This window comes from Aspergillus ambiguus (genome assembly GCF_047715705.1).
Source record: "Aspergillus ambiguus strain CBS 117.58 unplaced genomic scaffold BDV59scaffold_71, whole genome shotgun sequence".
In the NCBI taxonomy this organism is placed as follows: Eukaryota; Fungi; Ascomycota; class Eurotiomycetes; order Eurotiales; family Aspergillaceae; genus Aspergillus; species Aspergillus ambiguus.
Window position 1 is genome coordinate 13,925 of NW_027395584.1, and position 14,141 is coordinate 28,065.

Genomic DNA, 14,141 nt, shown 5'->3' on the forward strand with positions numbered 1-14,141 from the left:
CCACATCCACTTCCCGACTTTCGCCCCGACGCAAGAGCCGTCTCTGTCTTCCATCGGAATGCGCCTGGGCCAAGCGCCGTCGACTGGGGCGTCCCTGAGGTGGCTGAACTCCTAATTTTCTTTTCTTCTCTGCTGTTGGCTCCAGGTCTCTTGCGTAATCGTCTCTTCCAAAGAACCTTGCGCCTCTTCCACTATTATAACCGGGACGTGATCGCCAATTCCATATTCTCTTCTCTCTGATCCCTTCTTCGTGACTCTCTACAGACGAGTCGTCACTTCAATTTTCTGTCCCGGACGGAGTATACCCCAGATCCGTACTCCTCCCACTCTATACATCATCCATCGGGGTTCCCCACGCCTCAATTCCTCTTCTCTGCCCCTGCATGGCATGATCTTTCCGCCATAATCAACCCTCCTGATGGATGAGGGACCGGATCCAAAAGTCCCTCGACGCAAGAGGGTTTCCCGGGCTTGCGACAGGTGTCGCAGCAAAAAGGTTCGTCTGGCCATCATCCTCAACCCTTCTATACATCCTTCTAACCACCTCACCCACTCTAGGACAAATGCGATGGCCTTCGTCCTGCGTGCTCCGCCTGCCAGGCTTCTGGTCAGACTTGTTCATATGACCCTCACGCAAAGAAACGGGGTTTGCCGGAAGGATATGTCCGCGGTCTAGAAAAGCTCTGGGCGCTCTCGATTTGCAATATCGACGGGTTTGAAGACACGATGCTGACCCTCCTGGGTACTACGGCGGAATCTGCGGGCCGACGGGGGAAAATCCTGAGTCTCTGGACCGACGATGGCGCGTCGGAGACGCTCCACGAATCCTGGAAGACCAGTCGGCTCTACGGTGCGTTGGAAAAGATGTTATCCAATTCCGATCCGTCTTCGCACGGCATCGGAAAACGCCCTCGAGATGACCAGGACGACTCCGACTGGGGGTTTCGCCTGGATCGCAGTTCCACCCCTCTATCTCAAGATGCTCCCCGTGTCGTCGACCCTTCGACTTCCCCGCGAGTCAAGCGACCTCGACTATCGCTCCCTACCGAAACAGGGCCGATTGTACATCCTACCAGTGTCCCCTCGCTCCAGCTGCCGCCTCAGACATCGCAACTGTTGGACTTCTACTTCGCCGTCACCCACTCTTGGTTCCCCGTCCTTGCCAAACACAACATCCTCCGCGCATCGTATCTATACGCCAATGCACCCGTGTCCGTGGCAAAGATGTCGCCCGGGTCCGGTGACCACGCCGCTCTCTGGGCGCTTCTGAGCTATTCCATCTCCCAATCATGCACAAGCCCGCAGGACGGGTCCGCGCTCGCAAAGACGAAGGAGTATTATGCTGTCTCTCGCAGCTTGATCCCTCCAGAGACGGAGCGATACGAGCTGGGTCACGTCCAGGCGTTGCTTCTCTTGACTCTGGTGAACATTGGTCTAGAAGATTGGACGGCCGCCTGGCTTCTGAGTGGCCAAGCTGTCCGCATGGCCATCTCCATGGACTTGGGCACCTGTACGGATATCCGTCGGTCAGAAGAACTACGTCAAGGAAAGGCCGTTTTCCTCGGATGCTTCGTGATCGACTCCCTCCTCTCGTTCCGGATATCCCGTCGACCCTGCATGCACCCTCGCGACCTCGCCACGGTAGGTCTTATGGAAGAAGATGGCTTGGAGGAATGGAACTCGTGGGCCGACGTGCTCCCGCCGACGGGATCCACACAGGCGAAGAACCCCCCTCGCCGCGGCCCCCTTCTCTCGCTGAGCTGCTTCAATCGTCTGGTCGAGCTGGCCAGTGTGTTGAACAAGATTGCCCGGGACGCGACCGGGCCGAACTGCCATGTGTTCGCCCAGCAGCTGGTATTGGAGCTGAAGCAGTGGGACGACCGCTTGCCGCTTGGATGTCGATTGATCGGCCCGGAGAGTATCTACCCAGAGCGCCACTCCGCTCTCCTCCCTCATCAGACGTACCTGGGATTGACGTATGTCGCGACCCTGCTATGGCTCTACCTGCGCATTGCCCCCCACGAGCTTGGCCTGCACCGCTCCCAGCGACCGGCTATTGAAGGCGCAAAGAAACTCCTTTACCGAGCCCTACCCATGCTCTCGCAACATCTGGAGAACTTCCGCATGTGCGGGCTCCCTCCAGTGTTCGAATTCTCTCTCCGCACTATCTCTGAACAGGCCTTCACCCTGCGCAATAAGATCGAGTCGGATTCATTCCCGTTCGGTCGCTGGGAAGAAGCACTCCTTCATCGAACCATGGAGCTCGGGCCAACATGGCCAGTATACCGCTCACTGTCCTCGAAGATCGACCGTTGGTATCACTCGAAAGAGCTACCGGACACCTCGTCGCCGACCTTCCCGCGGTCCAGCGATTCGACTCCGAGACCGATCAACAGCATTTCTGCCAACCCATTCCCTACGGATGGGATGGCGACCACCGGGCGTCGGTCTCTAAATGGTGACCTGTCAATGTCGTCCAACCGCAGACAAGATCTTCCCAACACCGCGGATCCCGACTACACGTCCTCGATCATGGGAATCAGCATTCCCGTGGACGGACAATACATGACCCCGAAAGACACCGCCATGGAGAACGCCGACCTATCGATGATGGACGTGTCGTTCCCCCAGCAGCAGCCCGCGCAACCGCAACAACCGGTGGACAGCTCGACGGCTCTTCTGGACAAGTCCGATCCGGCCAGTGCGCTCGACGCGATGCTACCGCGGAGCCATCATCATCCGCCGACCCCCGAATCGTCCGCTTCGAACACGATGGTGTCCGCGACGGCGTCCACCGATCGCCCCGTCCCGGCTGGAGAGAACATGAATCTCAGTAATGGCGGCAACGTGGGAGATCGTCAAGTGCCGAGCAGTGACCTCGACTCCATTTTCAAAGACCTGGCTTATCTGGACACCACGGAATGGGCGACCAGCCGCGAGGCCGGACTGAAAGACTTTGGCTTCATCGACGACAGCACCTTCCAGGCCTTCTGCCATGACCCGGACCGACTAGTGGGCTCCCAGCCCTTGGTCCATCCGCCGTCCATTGCCGACATCTGGCCGCCTCCCGGATTCTTCCCCGAGACGTTCCAAGAATCCAACGACGATGCAATGGAGGGATAGTCAGGTCACCTCAGAATTGGTCCCTCTGTCATCCTCTAGGCTAGCTGCCGCTGCCGACTGCAAGGGCAGCCCATGGGCAGTCTACAGACGAGCCCCCCCTTCGATTCCTCTTTATGATACCCAATAATCGTACGTTCTGAACATTCTCTTCATGGAACCTGCGCTGACAACACTCAGTACAGATGTTTGACTGGATCGCCCCGTATATATGAATTACGCGGATGTCATCTAGAACGATCTTACCGACATAACTAAGCGACTTCATTCCGCATAGATGACAATGTACATAGCACAATACACATGATATGAGATGCAAACCCTAGCATATCCCAGTTACCCTCCCTAACCCAAGATATACTCGGTCTCTGGACACGAATCGATGTCCCTCACGGCCGCCTCAATCCGAGCCGGCATCCAGCCTGACTGGACGCCCCGTCGCCGCACGCCTCGTATGACTGAAGGAGAGGTCATGCAGGTGCCGTTGCGGAACGAGAACTGCAAGCACCGCGGGTCGTCGTCGCACGCGAGCGCACACTCGTCCAACGAGTTCACGCGGCGCCCCGTCTCGTGCGCAGACGCCAGATTGTCCCAGTCGTCCTGGTGTGGCGCCGTCCGGTTGAACAGCAGACCTTTGAAAACGTCGCCGTGCAACAATACCGCGTTCTGCTCCTACAATGGCCGCGTTAATATAATCGATTCCTTCCCTTCCCTTTCCCCCCTAACACCAACCAAGTCGGACAGAACTGCGCACACACTCACCTCTTGAAACCACTCCCGTTCAAACCTCCACAGCGTCTCTACATCCTCCGGCGTCATATGGTGGTACGACACGGCAGGATAGCACCACGGGGCGCGTCCGTATCCCTCGCCGAACGAGTCCAGCTCCCACGCGCGCGACGTCTGCAGCATCGGCCACGCCCACACCAGCGGCACGCCCACGTCCTCCTGCAGCACCCGGCCCAGGATGGCGTCGCCGGCCCAGTGCTGCGCCATGCGCGTGGCCACCACGTCCGGCCGGCGCGCGCCGAACTCGACGACCCGCCGCACGGCCGCCTGCGAGAGCACGATGCCCGCGCCGCCGTACGCAAACACCGCGTCGCCGCTCTGCATCGGCGCGCCCAGGTAGTACGCGTGCGCAGCGTCCAGCTGCCTCAGCCATGCTACCAGATTGGCCCACACCACGTAGGTGTCAGCCTCGACGAAGATGTACCACTGCGCCGTCGGCCGCACCTGCAGCGCCCTGTCCAACATCGGCAGGAACTTCCATTTGTCCAGCCGCCACCCGCGATTGCTGCTCTTCCCAAAGGGTCCATTTTCCTCCTCCTGCTCGCCTTCCCCGTTGCTGTTGCTGCTGCCGCGCCAGTCCTCCCGCAGCAGACCCTGACGGCCACGTGCCCGCAGCCGATCGTACAGGGCGAACTCCTCCGGCTGCTCGGCGGCCTCGGTAACTTTTGGGCGCGTCACGTCGCGCAGCACGTCGTGCGTGCGCACCCCGCCGATCTCCTCCTCGTAGTCTGAGATGATTGTATAGTGCGGGACGCAAGACAGCGTCGTGTTGAGGTGCACGGGGACTTTTGCCTGCGCTTCCGTCGCCCCCGTCTTCAGCACCACGAGCATGTCCTCCATCTGATCGAGCCGGATGGGGCAGACCCGTTGTCCCACCGCCGCGGGTTTGGGGCTGTCCGCAGCGAGGCGTGTGCGCGCGATGGCCCCCTCGTCGTCGCACGGCAGCAGCCCGTACACGAGTGCCAGCGCCGCGACCACCCCGACTGCGCTGCTCCAGCGTCGTGAGTACCGTCGTCCCGATGGTGCGAGACAGGGCATGTCGCTCGCGGTCTGTGTCGTCGATGGGTTGCACGGCTAATCAAGCGGCGGTTGGTGGTGGGCGGGTTTTTTTCATACATGGTGGGTGACTGTCCTGGTCAATGACGGCATCTGGCTGGAGATCTTGATATACTTTGGGTGTTCCATGGTCGTGGACTGCGGATCATATCATCCCAGCCCAGTGACTCACGTCGTTGGGACAATGACTCGGGCGATGTCGGGAATGGAGCAGGTCTGTCTCAGGTGGCTGAGTGTCAGTAGAAAATGGGGCTTGAAGTTGAGTCGAGAAAATGAGGGCTGGCCCGGCGGGGGGGGGGGGGGGGGGGGGGGGGGGGGGGGGGGGGGGGGGGGGGTTGTGTCCGAGTCGATGACGTATGTGGGGAATTATATAATCCGAGACACAGCACAGAGCATAGATGATATTCGAGATATGCATTAGTCGTTATTCATATAAACACTCGCTCGTAATTAAATCAAAATCACACCCGGGTCGCCAGGACCGGCCCAATCAAACAATTCAATATTTTAATGCCCGATCGTAAACTCCAACCGTTGTAAATCCAATATCAGCCGTAAACATGTCAGACAAATCACCCACGCAACTCATGCCACAAGAGGTCAACGCCAAAAGGCCATCTAGATAGATGCAGGATGCTGGAAGTAAGTGGTTACCGCCGCCAGCCCACGTTCCAGAGCACATGGGCGATATCTCGGGCGGTGTTGACTGTATCGACCACCCGGTCCAGGAGACCGGGATTCGACGGTTCGCCGTCGTCGTAGGGCATGAACATGCCGGAGGAAGAGAAGTGGAGGTAGCGGTCCAGTTCGGCCTCGTCCTCCGGGTTGACGAACCAGGGACGATTCCGGCCGGTGGAGTCGGTCGACCGCGCACTCGGCTCCCAGTTGAAGTCCAGGTCGTCATCGTCGTGGTCTTCCTTGGAGAGGAAGAAGTTCGAGGACGGGTCGGATGGACGCAGGGTCTCGGTCGAGGAGGCGGCCGACGCGGAGGACGAGAAGTACCCCGACCACCGATCGATGATCGATGTACTCGGCGGCTCCGGAGTGTCGCCCCGGTATTTGAGCGTGGTGGAAGGGAGCGGCGCGATTGTCTTATTCTCCCCGGGGGAGTTCCCCACCCGTGGGGTGCTGGCCCCGCTGGGGGACGAGGCGTGGGGAGAGGCGTTGCGGTGGTGCATCATCAGAATGCCATCATCCGACGCCACGTCTTCGTCCCCGTGGTCGGGCCACTGGTCGTCCTCGTCCCCCTTGGCTTCGACGGCGATGCACTGGACGACCTCGTTGTTGAAATGGATGTGGCGTCGCTCGCTGGGCGAGGAGACGCCCGACGACGACTGGTTCGTCGGGGTCCCGTTGGAGGACTGCGTCAGCCCGTCGGACGAATGATTGAGGACGGGCCCGATCTCGGACGGATAGCGGTGAAGGGCCGGGCGCGCGCGGTGGAACTCGGCCTCTTGGGCTTTGAGGATGTCACCGGCATGTTGGAGGAGAGTATGCTGCGAGAGGGATCGTTGGAGGATGGTCTCGGAGGCGGTGCGCTTCTTGAGGATGGGCTTGCGGTCCTGGTAGGAAGTCGGGGTGTCGAGACGACTCGGCGGCGGCGACGGGTTGGACACGGTCTCGCGCCGTTTGCAGGTCTTCAAGGGGCCATACAGCCAGGTCACGTCGCAATCCTTCAGCCTGGATCATGGTTAGGACGGCGCGGCACGGTTCACTGGGGAGACCGGACGAACCAATTGAGGGTTTCGGGGGAGACGGTGCCTCGATTCCATTTGACCTTGGCCCAGGTGCGCCACGACGCATTCTCCAGGCGGGCACCGTGGTCGTAGACGGAGCGGCGGGCGATGACATAGCGCCAGGAGGCCCAGATGTCTTCCTCGGCCCATTCGTGGGAGAGGTAATCGACGTGCCTGGAGGGCTCCTCCTCGATGGAACTGTCATCGGCGGCGGGCGTCTGATAATTCATGCGAGGGGGCGGATCGGGCACATTGGCGGTGGAGGATTCCCTGAGGGATTCGAATTCGGAGTCTTTGGGGACACAAGGCGAGGCATCGTAGGAGGGGAACAGGATCTCGTCGGGGTCGATCGGGTCATTTAAGTCGAGCGACAGATGCCGGGGGGGCAAGTGATCGGACGAGGCGGGCGCGACGGTGGGTGAGGGAGGGATGGACGAGGGGGCAGAGGAGGGAAGAGAAGCCGGGGGAGGCGACGGATAAGGGTCACTGGCGAACTTGGAAGTCACGATGTCGGAATCATCGAGGAAGTATCTCTGGATGGAGGGAGAATGGGAGGGATAATCGGGGAAGCGCGGGCGCCGGTGAGGGGGCAAGACGGCGGTCATGATTGCATTCTTAGGAAGAGAGAGAAGGTGAGAGGAGGAGAAGAGAGGAAGAGAAGAAGGGGGAGAGTAGAGAAGGAAGAGCAGGAGAAGAGAAGAGGTGGTGGAGGAGAAGAAGAAGAAGAAGAGAAGACGGAAGATGAAGTTATTCGACGGAAGAGCTCTCCAGGTGGCACAAGCGATCATCCACCGACTGGGATTAAATAATAAAGGTATATTTATTAAAAAAAAAGAAGAGAATAAAAATGATAAAATATAAAATCGAATCAATAAGACAGGGATCAGAACCGGACAGGTTTTCGGGAGATTCAGGAATGATTTGCCACTGAGTAGGAGGAGCAGAAATAGTGGGAGTAGGAGGAGTAGTCAGAATAGTGGTAGTAGATACTATATATGATCTGGTATTGTATTATATGTATTATATTCTATTATCTACCTGTCTACCTAGGTATCCTATCTATATCGTAAGACAATACTGTGATAAATGTACCTCTATCTACCACAACTACTACGACTACTACGACTACTACAACCCCCTCAGATGCACGGACGTTAGTAGGAGTGCATCAGAGTTCAACGTCGAGACTCCTGGTACCCGCCGATAGAGCGATCGGACCGCTGTCGACCTCGGTGGACTCTGTCAAAGCCAAAGAATCCACACGACGTGCAGACCGTTTCATGCACGTCAGACACAGCATCTAGACATGGGTCCAACCTGTCCGTTATCGACGCCGGTCACTCTGCGCAAGCCGGCGAGTCACCATGACGTGAACCCCAAGGGAACTCTAGATAGGCCCTCGCTTCCCCCACTCCCATCTCCGTCCCGGCCATCAAGGTTCCTCGACCCAGGGGAGAGCGCATGGGGGAGATGTCTTCCCTTATCGCCAGGGTATGTTCGGGGACGGGCCTCCGTCCCCTCCCCTCGATGGGCCTCCCGGTCTGGCTCTAGAACGGAGGTCCGTGTCAACGCCGTGGACCGGGTCCGTCCTAGCTCGTCGATCCGCTCTCGGCCTGCGACGTCCTGCGGGATTATCCTTAGCCAAGCGACCGCCGCGATGCTCGCGGTCAATCGCTGTCAATCGCATCAAGATTCGCAATCTCCCTCTGGCGAATCCAACGCGCCAATTCGGGGATCCCTATCGATCCGTGCCTCAGAGAGGGGACGCTGGTGCCCCGTGCTTTTGCATCGGGCTTGCATGCAGGTTAAAGTTCATGTCTGATATGGGCGTGGTCGTGTCCATTGGTTCCAAGCGTCCATCCGGAGGCCAGTGGGAGTCGCTGCGTTTCTACCCCTCTCTGCTGCTGGCGTGGGGTTGATTCACGCATGAGGTCTAGAACGCTTCCGTGGTGTTGTCTGATCCAGGCGGTTGTGCAGCCTCTGTCTCCTGGTGGCAAAATCGGAGCGAATGGTTCATCACAGGGTCGGTAACTCAGTGGTAGAGTAATGGATTGCAGATCCATCTGTCATGGGTTCGATCCCCATTCGGCCCTTTTCTTTTTCTTTCTTTTTTTCCCTCTTTCTTTTTATGAAGAATTGCAAAAAATAGTAATATTATCTTACTCCTATGTTGTATGTTAGTTATGTAGGTATCTAATGGTCTACATAAGTACAAAGTTGGTCATATCACATGATCCCCCAAAGCGGTTAGCGCCCCCGCCTATCGACTTTATCGTTTGGTCTTTGATCTTGTAATCGACACATTTGTCTCTGGTCGCTGGTCTCTTCTCATTCTTAGCCATTAATCAACCTCCTACCATCCCTACATATCATGGCTGAAGTCGCCTCCGCCCCCGAATCCCACGCCAGACACGTCATATATTGCGGAAGTGAGTGTCCTCCCCCGCCCTGTCGACCAGCTCTGACCGTCTGCCCCTCCAGTCTGCACGCTCCCCCCGGAGGTACGCTCCACGGTCGAATCCCGCATGGTCGATTGCTAACCCTCTAGTACTGTGAATTCGGCGGAACGGCAAAGAAATGCCAGGACTGGCTCGCCGCCAACCACACCGATCTATTCCAGAAGCTCTACTCCGAAGGTATACCGATCAGGCTGATACAACTACCCCCGCACCCCCCTCGACCATGCTCACCATCGATAGAATCCCTCAGCAACAACCTCTCCTCCCTCTCCGTTTCCGTCCAAGAGCGCGCCGCCAGGGACGCCGCAAAGAAGGAAGCCAAGGCGGCCGCCGTCGAGGCCCGCAACGCCGAGCGCAAGGCCTCCTCCAAGGTGCAGATCAAGCGCGTCGAGCGCAACAAGCGCAAGCACGTCAGCGTCGTCACGGGGCTGGAGATCTACGGGCTGGAGAATAAGAAGGTGGCCAAGGAGCTCGGGAAGAAGTTCGCGACCGGCTCGTCCGTGACCAAGTCGGCCTCGGGCACGGAGGAGATCACCGTGCAGGGTGACGTGAGCGATGATATCAAGGAGTGGCTGTTGGAAGTGTACGGCCAGGAGATCCCCGAGGCGAACATCGAGCTCATCGAGGATAAGAAGAAGAAGGGAGGGGGTTGATTGCGCGGGGGGTATCATGTGATGTTACCAATAGAGGCACCACCATCATCGGTTCATCAGAGTTCGTCCAAGATGCGTAGGGGGTCGGTGGGGGGCAATGGCACCCCGGAGGTCGACTGTCCGTCGGAGCCTCGAGTAGATTGGGCCCGCCATCGGTCTGAGTGCGACTGCAGGAGCACGGCGAGGAGGGCCGCGAGGAAGGCGGCCGCGACCACGGCCCAGAAGATGCGCAGCCGCCGGTTCACGCGGGTCTGGAATTCCACCTCCCGCTTCTCCCAGCGGTCGATCTCAGCGCGCATCAGTTCGAGTCGATCGCTGAGGGCGCTGGCTCGGGCGCGGCCGGCCCGCATGCGTTCCTCGAGGTCCTCGATCCGCTGGATCTGGGGTTGGAACTCGTGGAGGTCCCCGATCTGCTTCCGGATGTCCTGTTCCAGGCGGACCGTCTCCCGCTCGAAGTCGGTGAGGAGCGTCGTGGTCGAGTCGGACAGCTCCTGGAACGAGGCGACGGTGGTGTTCAGGGCGGCGATCTTCTCCAGCAGGTTGTAGTAGGTGTAGTCCAGTCGACGGGTGATGTCGGTGGCCAGGGTCCCGATGAACGACAGGACGGAGCGCAGGTATTCTTCGCCCTGTTTCCGTCTGTCCCGCACCTGCTCCAGGTCGTCGACGGAGCGGATGTCCCGTGGGCGGATGAGGCCCCGCCTGGTGGGATCGATGTCATCCACGAGGCTGTCCTGTCTACTGCCGGATCCCACCCCGACGGTAGAGTCGGAGCCCCAGCGGGCGCGGGTAGTCTCGCGGGTGATGGGACGGAGGAGGCCATTTGGGTCGGGGTCCTTGTCGCGGTCAGGATTTCGGGGCTTGACGGGGGTCATGCGTGGGAGACGATCGGATCGGGAGTGGGGTCGGTGACGGGGTCTGGAGGCCGGGAGGAGGAACTGGGGGTCGGGGGAGGAGGAGGACGTGTGGTCTGGAGAATGGGAGTCCATGATGTCGTGGAGGGAGGTAGTTGTCGAGGATGGAGGAACTACAGGTGTCGGGTCGGGAGGATGATTCTCCGAATGATCGATCTGATATTACAACTGCAGGTATCAACAGAACCAGAATGCCGAATCAACCGATAACAAGACAAGACGCCTTTCGCCATATATCCATGTAGCCATGTCTCCATATGTCCGAATCTCCAATATGATCTACGAGTTCAGCATCTTGTTGCGCTTCTCCCGTCGCTTCAACCGGTCGACCCGCTTGCGATGCATCTTCTCGGCCATCTTCTCGTACCGTTCCTTTTCCTCCTTGGCTGCCCGACGGTCCTTGATTTTCTGGATGTGAGCCTGCGTGGGTGTCAGTCAGACAGCTCGGGCACCGGCGTCTCGGAAATCTCAGGAGGTACCTGTCGCTCGGCCTCCTTCTCGGCCTTCAACTCGCGCTCATGTTCCTTGACGGCCTCCTGCTGCTGGCGGGCCTCCAGTCGCTTCGCGTAGGAGGTTAATCCCGACGTCGGACGGAACGGTTTCTTGGAGTCATGCCAGTTTTTCCCTGCGGGGCGGAGGTTCGTAAGCGGAAAAGTCTGCAGAGTGGGGATGGCTGACCGTTTTTTCGCATTCCTGTGAGGGACATGGTGTGGTGTAGAATCGATGGGTATATTTATTGGTAGGATGGTAGACCGTAGACCAGTGTCGGTAGAGATTCGCACGTAGAGGAGAGTGAGTGAGCGAGAGGGAGAAACAGAGTGAGTGAGTGAGCGAAAAAGAATTATCTTAGTCCGATCAGATAACCGGATCTCGGCCGAAGTCCTCCCGATCTGCCTCTTCTGAATTATCTTCCTCTCATCATCCCCACTTCCTCTTCCACTTCTTCCTCTTGGCCATGTTGCTCTGAATTTCCGCGCCTGGCTCGCGTTCGACTGGCAAATCCCTAGCGTGCACTGTCGCTAAAGGCTAACCCTCTGCATCTACCATGTTCTCATAATCTCGTCTTCCCTCTCCTCTTCGACTTCCACCTCGTCCACCTCTTCTTCCACCTTCCACCTCCTCTTACCCCTCTTCCTCCTACTCTCTTTACTCTCTTTGCCTTCTTCTCTCTCCCCCATGGCGGATCATGCCCTCCCCCACAATGACCTCCAAATGGACCTGCCTTCTCTGCCCCCCAACCAAGCCCTCGAGGCCTTGAAGGATGTCGTCTTCGGCTCCGTACGTCCCCCCTCCCGCACCGTTCCTCGCTCCCCGCTGACCCCCTCTAGGCCGCCGGAATGGCGGGCAAAGTCATCGAATACCCCTTCGACACCGTCAAGGTCCGCCTGCAATCCCAACCGGATCACCTTCCCCTCCGATATGCCGGTCCCTTGGACTGTTTTCGCCAGTCCCTCCGCGCCGATGGCCTCCGCGGCCTCTACCGCGGCATCAGCGCCCCCATGGCCGGCGCGGCCATCGAGAACAGCTGTCTCTTCTGGAGCTACCGCATCATCCAGGACCTCGTCCGGGCCACCTACTACGCGGCATCCCCGGCCTCCGACCCCCTGCCCTTCGCCGCTTTACTCTTGAGCGGCGCCGCCTCCGGCTCCATCACCTCCCTCGTCCTCACTCCGGTCGAGCTCATCAAGTGTAAGATGCAAGTGCCCCTGGACGCCGCCCCCCTCACCAAACCCCCGGGCCCGCTCGCGCTCATCGCCGCCGTCTTCCGTCAGGACGGCCTGTTGGGCTTCTGGCGCGGCCAGATGGGCACCCTCATCCGGGAGACCGGCGGCGGCGCCGCCTGGTTCGGCGGTTACGAGGGCGTCTCCGCCATTTTCCGCTCCTACCACGCCTCCCCCACCGCCGACGCCTCCTCTTCCTTGCCCCTGCACCAGCAGATGCTCGCCGGCGCCGCCGCCGGCATCAGCTATAATTTCCTCTTCTACCCCGCCGACACCATCAAATCGCGCATGCAGACGGAGGATCTCACCCGTGTGCTCGCCAATGGCGACCGTCAGTCCTTCTGGGGCACCGGGAAGGCCTTGTGGAACCAACAGGGCCTCCGAGCGCTGTATCGGGGCTGTGGCATCACCTGCGCGCGATCCGCGCCCAGCTCGGCCTTCATCTTTACCGTCTACGAAGGGCTCCGAGGGTATTTTGGTTAATCTGGTTTTCTTCCCTGTTCGTTTCGTTTTGGCGATTATGATACCTTGTTTCCTGGATTAGAGTAGACTTTGTGTTCTGGGTATGAACCAAGCCGGCATTGGTGTTGCATTAGACGCGGTGTTTGGAGTTGAAACGATCCCGATAGACAGACTATGTGGTTATTATGCCCTCATGTACGTAGGCTGACAAAACAAATCACATCCGTCCATAGTTCTCAATTCCCCCTCTCCCTCCCCCTCCTAACCACTTCACCTCCCACATCGCCCCATCATGGCTTCCTCTCTCTCCCCCCAGGAACTCCACACCCTCTCCTCCAAGGCCGTCGCCGCAAAATCCCTCGCATACTGTATCTCCCTCCCCTTTTTGCTTTCCTCCACCCCATCTCCTCTCTAACAACCCCCCCAGGCCCCTACTCCAATTTCCGTGTCGGCGCGTGCATCCTCACCACCTCCGGCGAATACATCCAGGGTGCCAACGTCGAAAATGCCTCATACCCCGTCGGCACCTGCGCCGAGCGAGTCGCTTTCGGCACGGCCATCGTAAGTCGCATGCATTGCATGCATGTTCCCCCGTCTTGACCCCCATGGCTGAGTCCCTCTAGGTCGCCGGCCATAAGGACTTCAAGGCCATCGCCGTCGCCACTGACATCTCCCCACCTGCGTCCCCGTGCGGCATGTGTCGACAGTTGTATGCGTGTCCTGTCCTGTGTTGCCCTCCCCCCGGATGAGCTGGGCTAGGCTGGGCTGGGCTGAGCTGAGCTGACACCACCTCCCAGTATGAAGGAATTCACCGCCCCCTCGTTCCCCGTCTACATGTATGATAAGGACGGCAATCACTTCGTCAGGACCATCGGCGAGGTACGTCCCTCCACGTCGCCCCCACGGCCCCTCCCCTGTTGCGCGGCTAATGGGGGTTTGTTTGGTGTAGCTTCTGCCGAATTCGTTTGGTCCGGATGACTTCCCGCCAACGAAGACGTAGGCCGGATTGGGTCTGGGACTGCTTGGAATGGCGTTGGCAGGCAGATGGTGTAGCGTATGTATGCTGTATGCGTAGCGATTGACGGTGCCCTTGACCTTTCATTACTGCTGCAGAGAAACCATCGCAGCTCAGCTATTCAACCCCGCAGCTATGCGTACAAACACGGTATACAGAATGAGCTCTCATAATACAACATAAAACGTCATGCCGTCCGGCCGTCGCGCCGGACGTATA

General features: G+C 58.9%; 9 protein-coding genes and 1 non-coding gene across 10 annotated transcripts; 6 read left to right on the forward strand and 4 right to left on the reverse strand.

Moving 5' to 3' along the window:
- The first annotated feature begins 329 nt into the window (after positions 1-329).
- Positions 330-3,337, forward strand: BDV59DRAFT_157479 (putative C6 transcription factor). The gene is made up of 3 exons (XM_073687470.1): positions 330-496; positions 559-3,252; positions 3,301-3,337. Exons 1-2 carry the CDS (start codon positions 419-421, stop codon positions 3,121-3,123), a joined length of 2,643 nt encoding a protein of 880 aa, XP_073542654.1. The 5' UTR covers positions 330-418; the 3' UTR covers positions 3,124-3,252; positions 3,301-3,337.
- BDV59DRAFT_211767 (uncharacterized protein) lies at positions 3,317-4,833 on the reverse strand. Its single transcript, XM_073695868.1, has 2 exons — positions 3,883-4,833; positions 3,317-3,792 (listed from the first exon to the last, which is right to left on the reverse strand). The coding sequence occupies exons 1-2, from the start codon at positions 4,747-4,749 to the stop codon at positions 3,466-3,468; spliced, it is 1,194 nt and encodes a 397-aa protein (XP_073542655.1). The 5' UTR covers positions 4,750-4,833; the 3' UTR covers positions 3,317-3,465.
- A 460-nt stretch (positions 4,834-5,293) lies between these two features.
- On the reverse strand, positions 5,294-7,655 carry BDV59DRAFT_189718 (protein phosphatase regulator REG1). Its single transcript, XM_073691652.1, has 2 exons — positions 6,699-7,655; positions 5,294-6,645 (listed from the first exon to the last, which is right to left on the reverse strand). The coding sequence occupies exons 1-2, from the start codon at positions 7,487-7,489 to the stop codon at positions 5,616-5,618; spliced, it is 1,821 nt and encodes a 606-aa protein (XP_073542656.1). The 5' UTR covers positions 7,490-7,655; the 3' UTR covers positions 5,294-5,615.
- Positions 7,656-7,748: 93 nt separating this feature from the next.
- Positions 7,749-8,727, forward strand: BDV59DRAFT_189720 (uncharacterized protein). Its single transcript, XM_073691653.1, has one exon. The coding sequence runs from the start codon at positions 8,008-8,010 to the stop codon at positions 8,521-8,523; it is 516 nt and encodes a 171-aa protein (XP_073542657.1). The 5' UTR covers positions 7,749-8,007; the 3' UTR covers positions 8,524-8,727.
- Positions 8,723-8,794, forward strand: BDV59DRAFT_t151. The gene has a single exon. It is a non-coding gene; the product is annotated as a tRNA-Cys (tRNA).
- A 278-nt stretch (positions 8,795-9,072) lies between these two features.
- tma22 (putative RNA binding protein Tma22) lies at positions 9,073-9,813 on the forward strand (the record flags this gene model as incomplete). Its single annotated transcript, XM_073694812.1, has 4 exons — positions 9,073-9,130; positions 9,183-9,202; positions 9,250-9,337; positions 9,401-9,813. 4 exons carry the CDS (start codon positions 9,073-9,075, stop codon positions 9,811-9,813), a joined length of 579 nt encoding a protein of 192 aa, XP_073542658.1.
- Positions 9,814-9,869: 56 nt separating this feature from the next.
- BDV59DRAFT_206549 (uncharacterized protein) lies at positions 9,870-10,799 on the reverse strand (the record flags this gene model as incomplete). Its single annotated transcript, XM_073694813.1, has 1 exon — positions 9,870-10,799. The coding sequence occupies one exon, from the start codon at positions 10,797-10,799 to the stop codon at positions 9,870-9,872; it is 930 nt and encodes a 309-aa protein (XP_073542659.1).
- A 66-nt stretch (positions 10,800-10,865) lies between these two features.
- On the reverse strand, positions 10,866-11,533 carry BDV59DRAFT_189725 (CGR1 family protein). Its single transcript, XM_073691654.1, has 3 exons — positions 11,403-11,533; positions 11,204-11,349; positions 10,866-11,144 (listed from the first exon to the last, which is right to left on the reverse strand). The coding sequence occupies exons 1-3, from the start codon at positions 11,428-11,430 to the stop codon at positions 11,004-11,006; spliced, it is 315 nt and encodes a 104-aa protein (XP_073542660.1). The 5' UTR covers positions 11,431-11,533; the 3' UTR covers positions 10,866-11,003.
- A 124-nt stretch (positions 11,534-11,657) lies between these two features.
- Positions 11,658-13,129, forward strand: amcA (putative mitochondrial ornithine carrier protein AmcA/Ort1). The gene is made up of 2 exons (XM_073687471.1): positions 11,658-12,002; positions 12,053-13,129. The coding sequence occupies exons 1-2, from the start codon at positions 11,901-11,903 to the stop codon at positions 12,926-12,928; spliced, it is 978 nt and encodes a 325-aa protein (XP_073542661.1). The 5' UTR covers positions 11,658-11,900; the 3' UTR covers positions 12,929-13,129.
- Positions 13,130-13,175: 46 nt separating this feature from the next.
- BDV59DRAFT_157530 (cytidine deaminase) lies at positions 13,176-14,028 on the forward strand. Its single transcript, XM_073687472.1, has 5 exons — positions 13,176-13,275; positions 13,335-13,468; positions 13,531-13,616; positions 13,705-13,786; positions 13,857-14,028. Exons 1-5 carry the CDS (start codon positions 13,200-13,202, stop codon positions 13,905-13,907), a joined length of 429 nt encoding a protein of 142 aa, XP_073542662.1. The 5' UTR covers positions 13,176-13,199; the 3' UTR covers positions 13,908-14,028.
- The last annotated feature ends 113 nt before the right edge of the window (positions 14,029-14,141 follow it).

Coding starts and splice junctions, on each gene's coding strand:
- BDV59DRAFT_189720 (XM_073691653.1), top strand. CDS start 8,008: ATGGGTCCAACCTGTCCGTTATCGACGCCGGTCACTCTGCGCAAGCCG.
- BDV59DRAFT_157479 (XM_073687470.1), top strand. CDS start 419: ATGGATGAGGGACCGGATCCAAAAGTCCCTCGACGCAAGAGGGTTTCC. Junction 497..558: donor ACAGGTGTCGCAGCAAAAAG/GTTCGTCTGGCC, acceptor CACCCACTCTAG/GACAAATGCGATGGCCTTCG.
- BDV59DRAFT_211767 (XM_073695868.1), bottom strand. CDS start 4,749: ATGGAGGACATGCTCGTGGTGCTGAAGACGGGGGCGACGGAAGCGCAG. Junction 3,793..3,882: donor AACGGGAGTGGTTTCAAGAG/GTGAGTGTGTGC, acceptor CGGCCATTGTAG/GAGCAGAACGCGGTATTGTT.
- BDV59DRAFT_189718 (XM_073691652.1), bottom strand. CDS start 7,489: ATGATCGCTTGTGCCACCTGGAGAGCTCTTCCGTCGAATAACTTCATC. Junction 6,646..6,698: donor TCCCCCGAAACCCTCAATTG/GTTCGTCCGGTC, acceptor ACCATGATCCAG/GCTGAAGGATTGCGACGTGA.
- BDV59DRAFT_189725 (XM_073691654.1), bottom strand. CDS start 11,430: ATGTCCCTCACAGGAATGCGAAAAAACG. Junction 11,350..11,402: donor CACAGGAATGCGAAAAAACG/GTCAGCCATCCC, acceptor TCCGCCCCGCAG/GGAAAAACTGGCATGACTCC. Junction 11,145..11,203: donor AGAAGGAGGCCGAGCGACAG/GTACCTCCTGAG, acceptor ACACCCACGCAG/GCTCACATCCAGAAAATCAA.
- BDV59DRAFT_157530 (XM_073687472.1), top strand. CDS start 13,200: ATGGCTTCCTCTCTCTCCCCCCAGGAACTCCACACCCTCTCCTCCAAG. Junction 13,276..13,334: donor CGCAAAATCCCTCGCATACT/GTATCTCCCTCC, acceptor CAACCCCCCCAG/GCCCCTACTCCAATTTCCGT. Junction 13,787..13,856: donor TCGTCAGGACCATCGGCGAG/GTACGTCCCTCC, acceptor TGTTTGGTGTAG/CTTCTGCCGAATTCGTTTGG.
- amcA (XM_073687471.1), top strand. CDS start 11,901: ATGGCGGATCATGCCCTCCCCCACAATGACCTCCAAATGGACCTGCCT. Junction 12,003..12,052: donor AGGATGTCGTCTTCGGCTCC/GTACGTCCCCCC, acceptor GACCCCCTCTAG/GCCGCCGGAATGGCGGGCAA.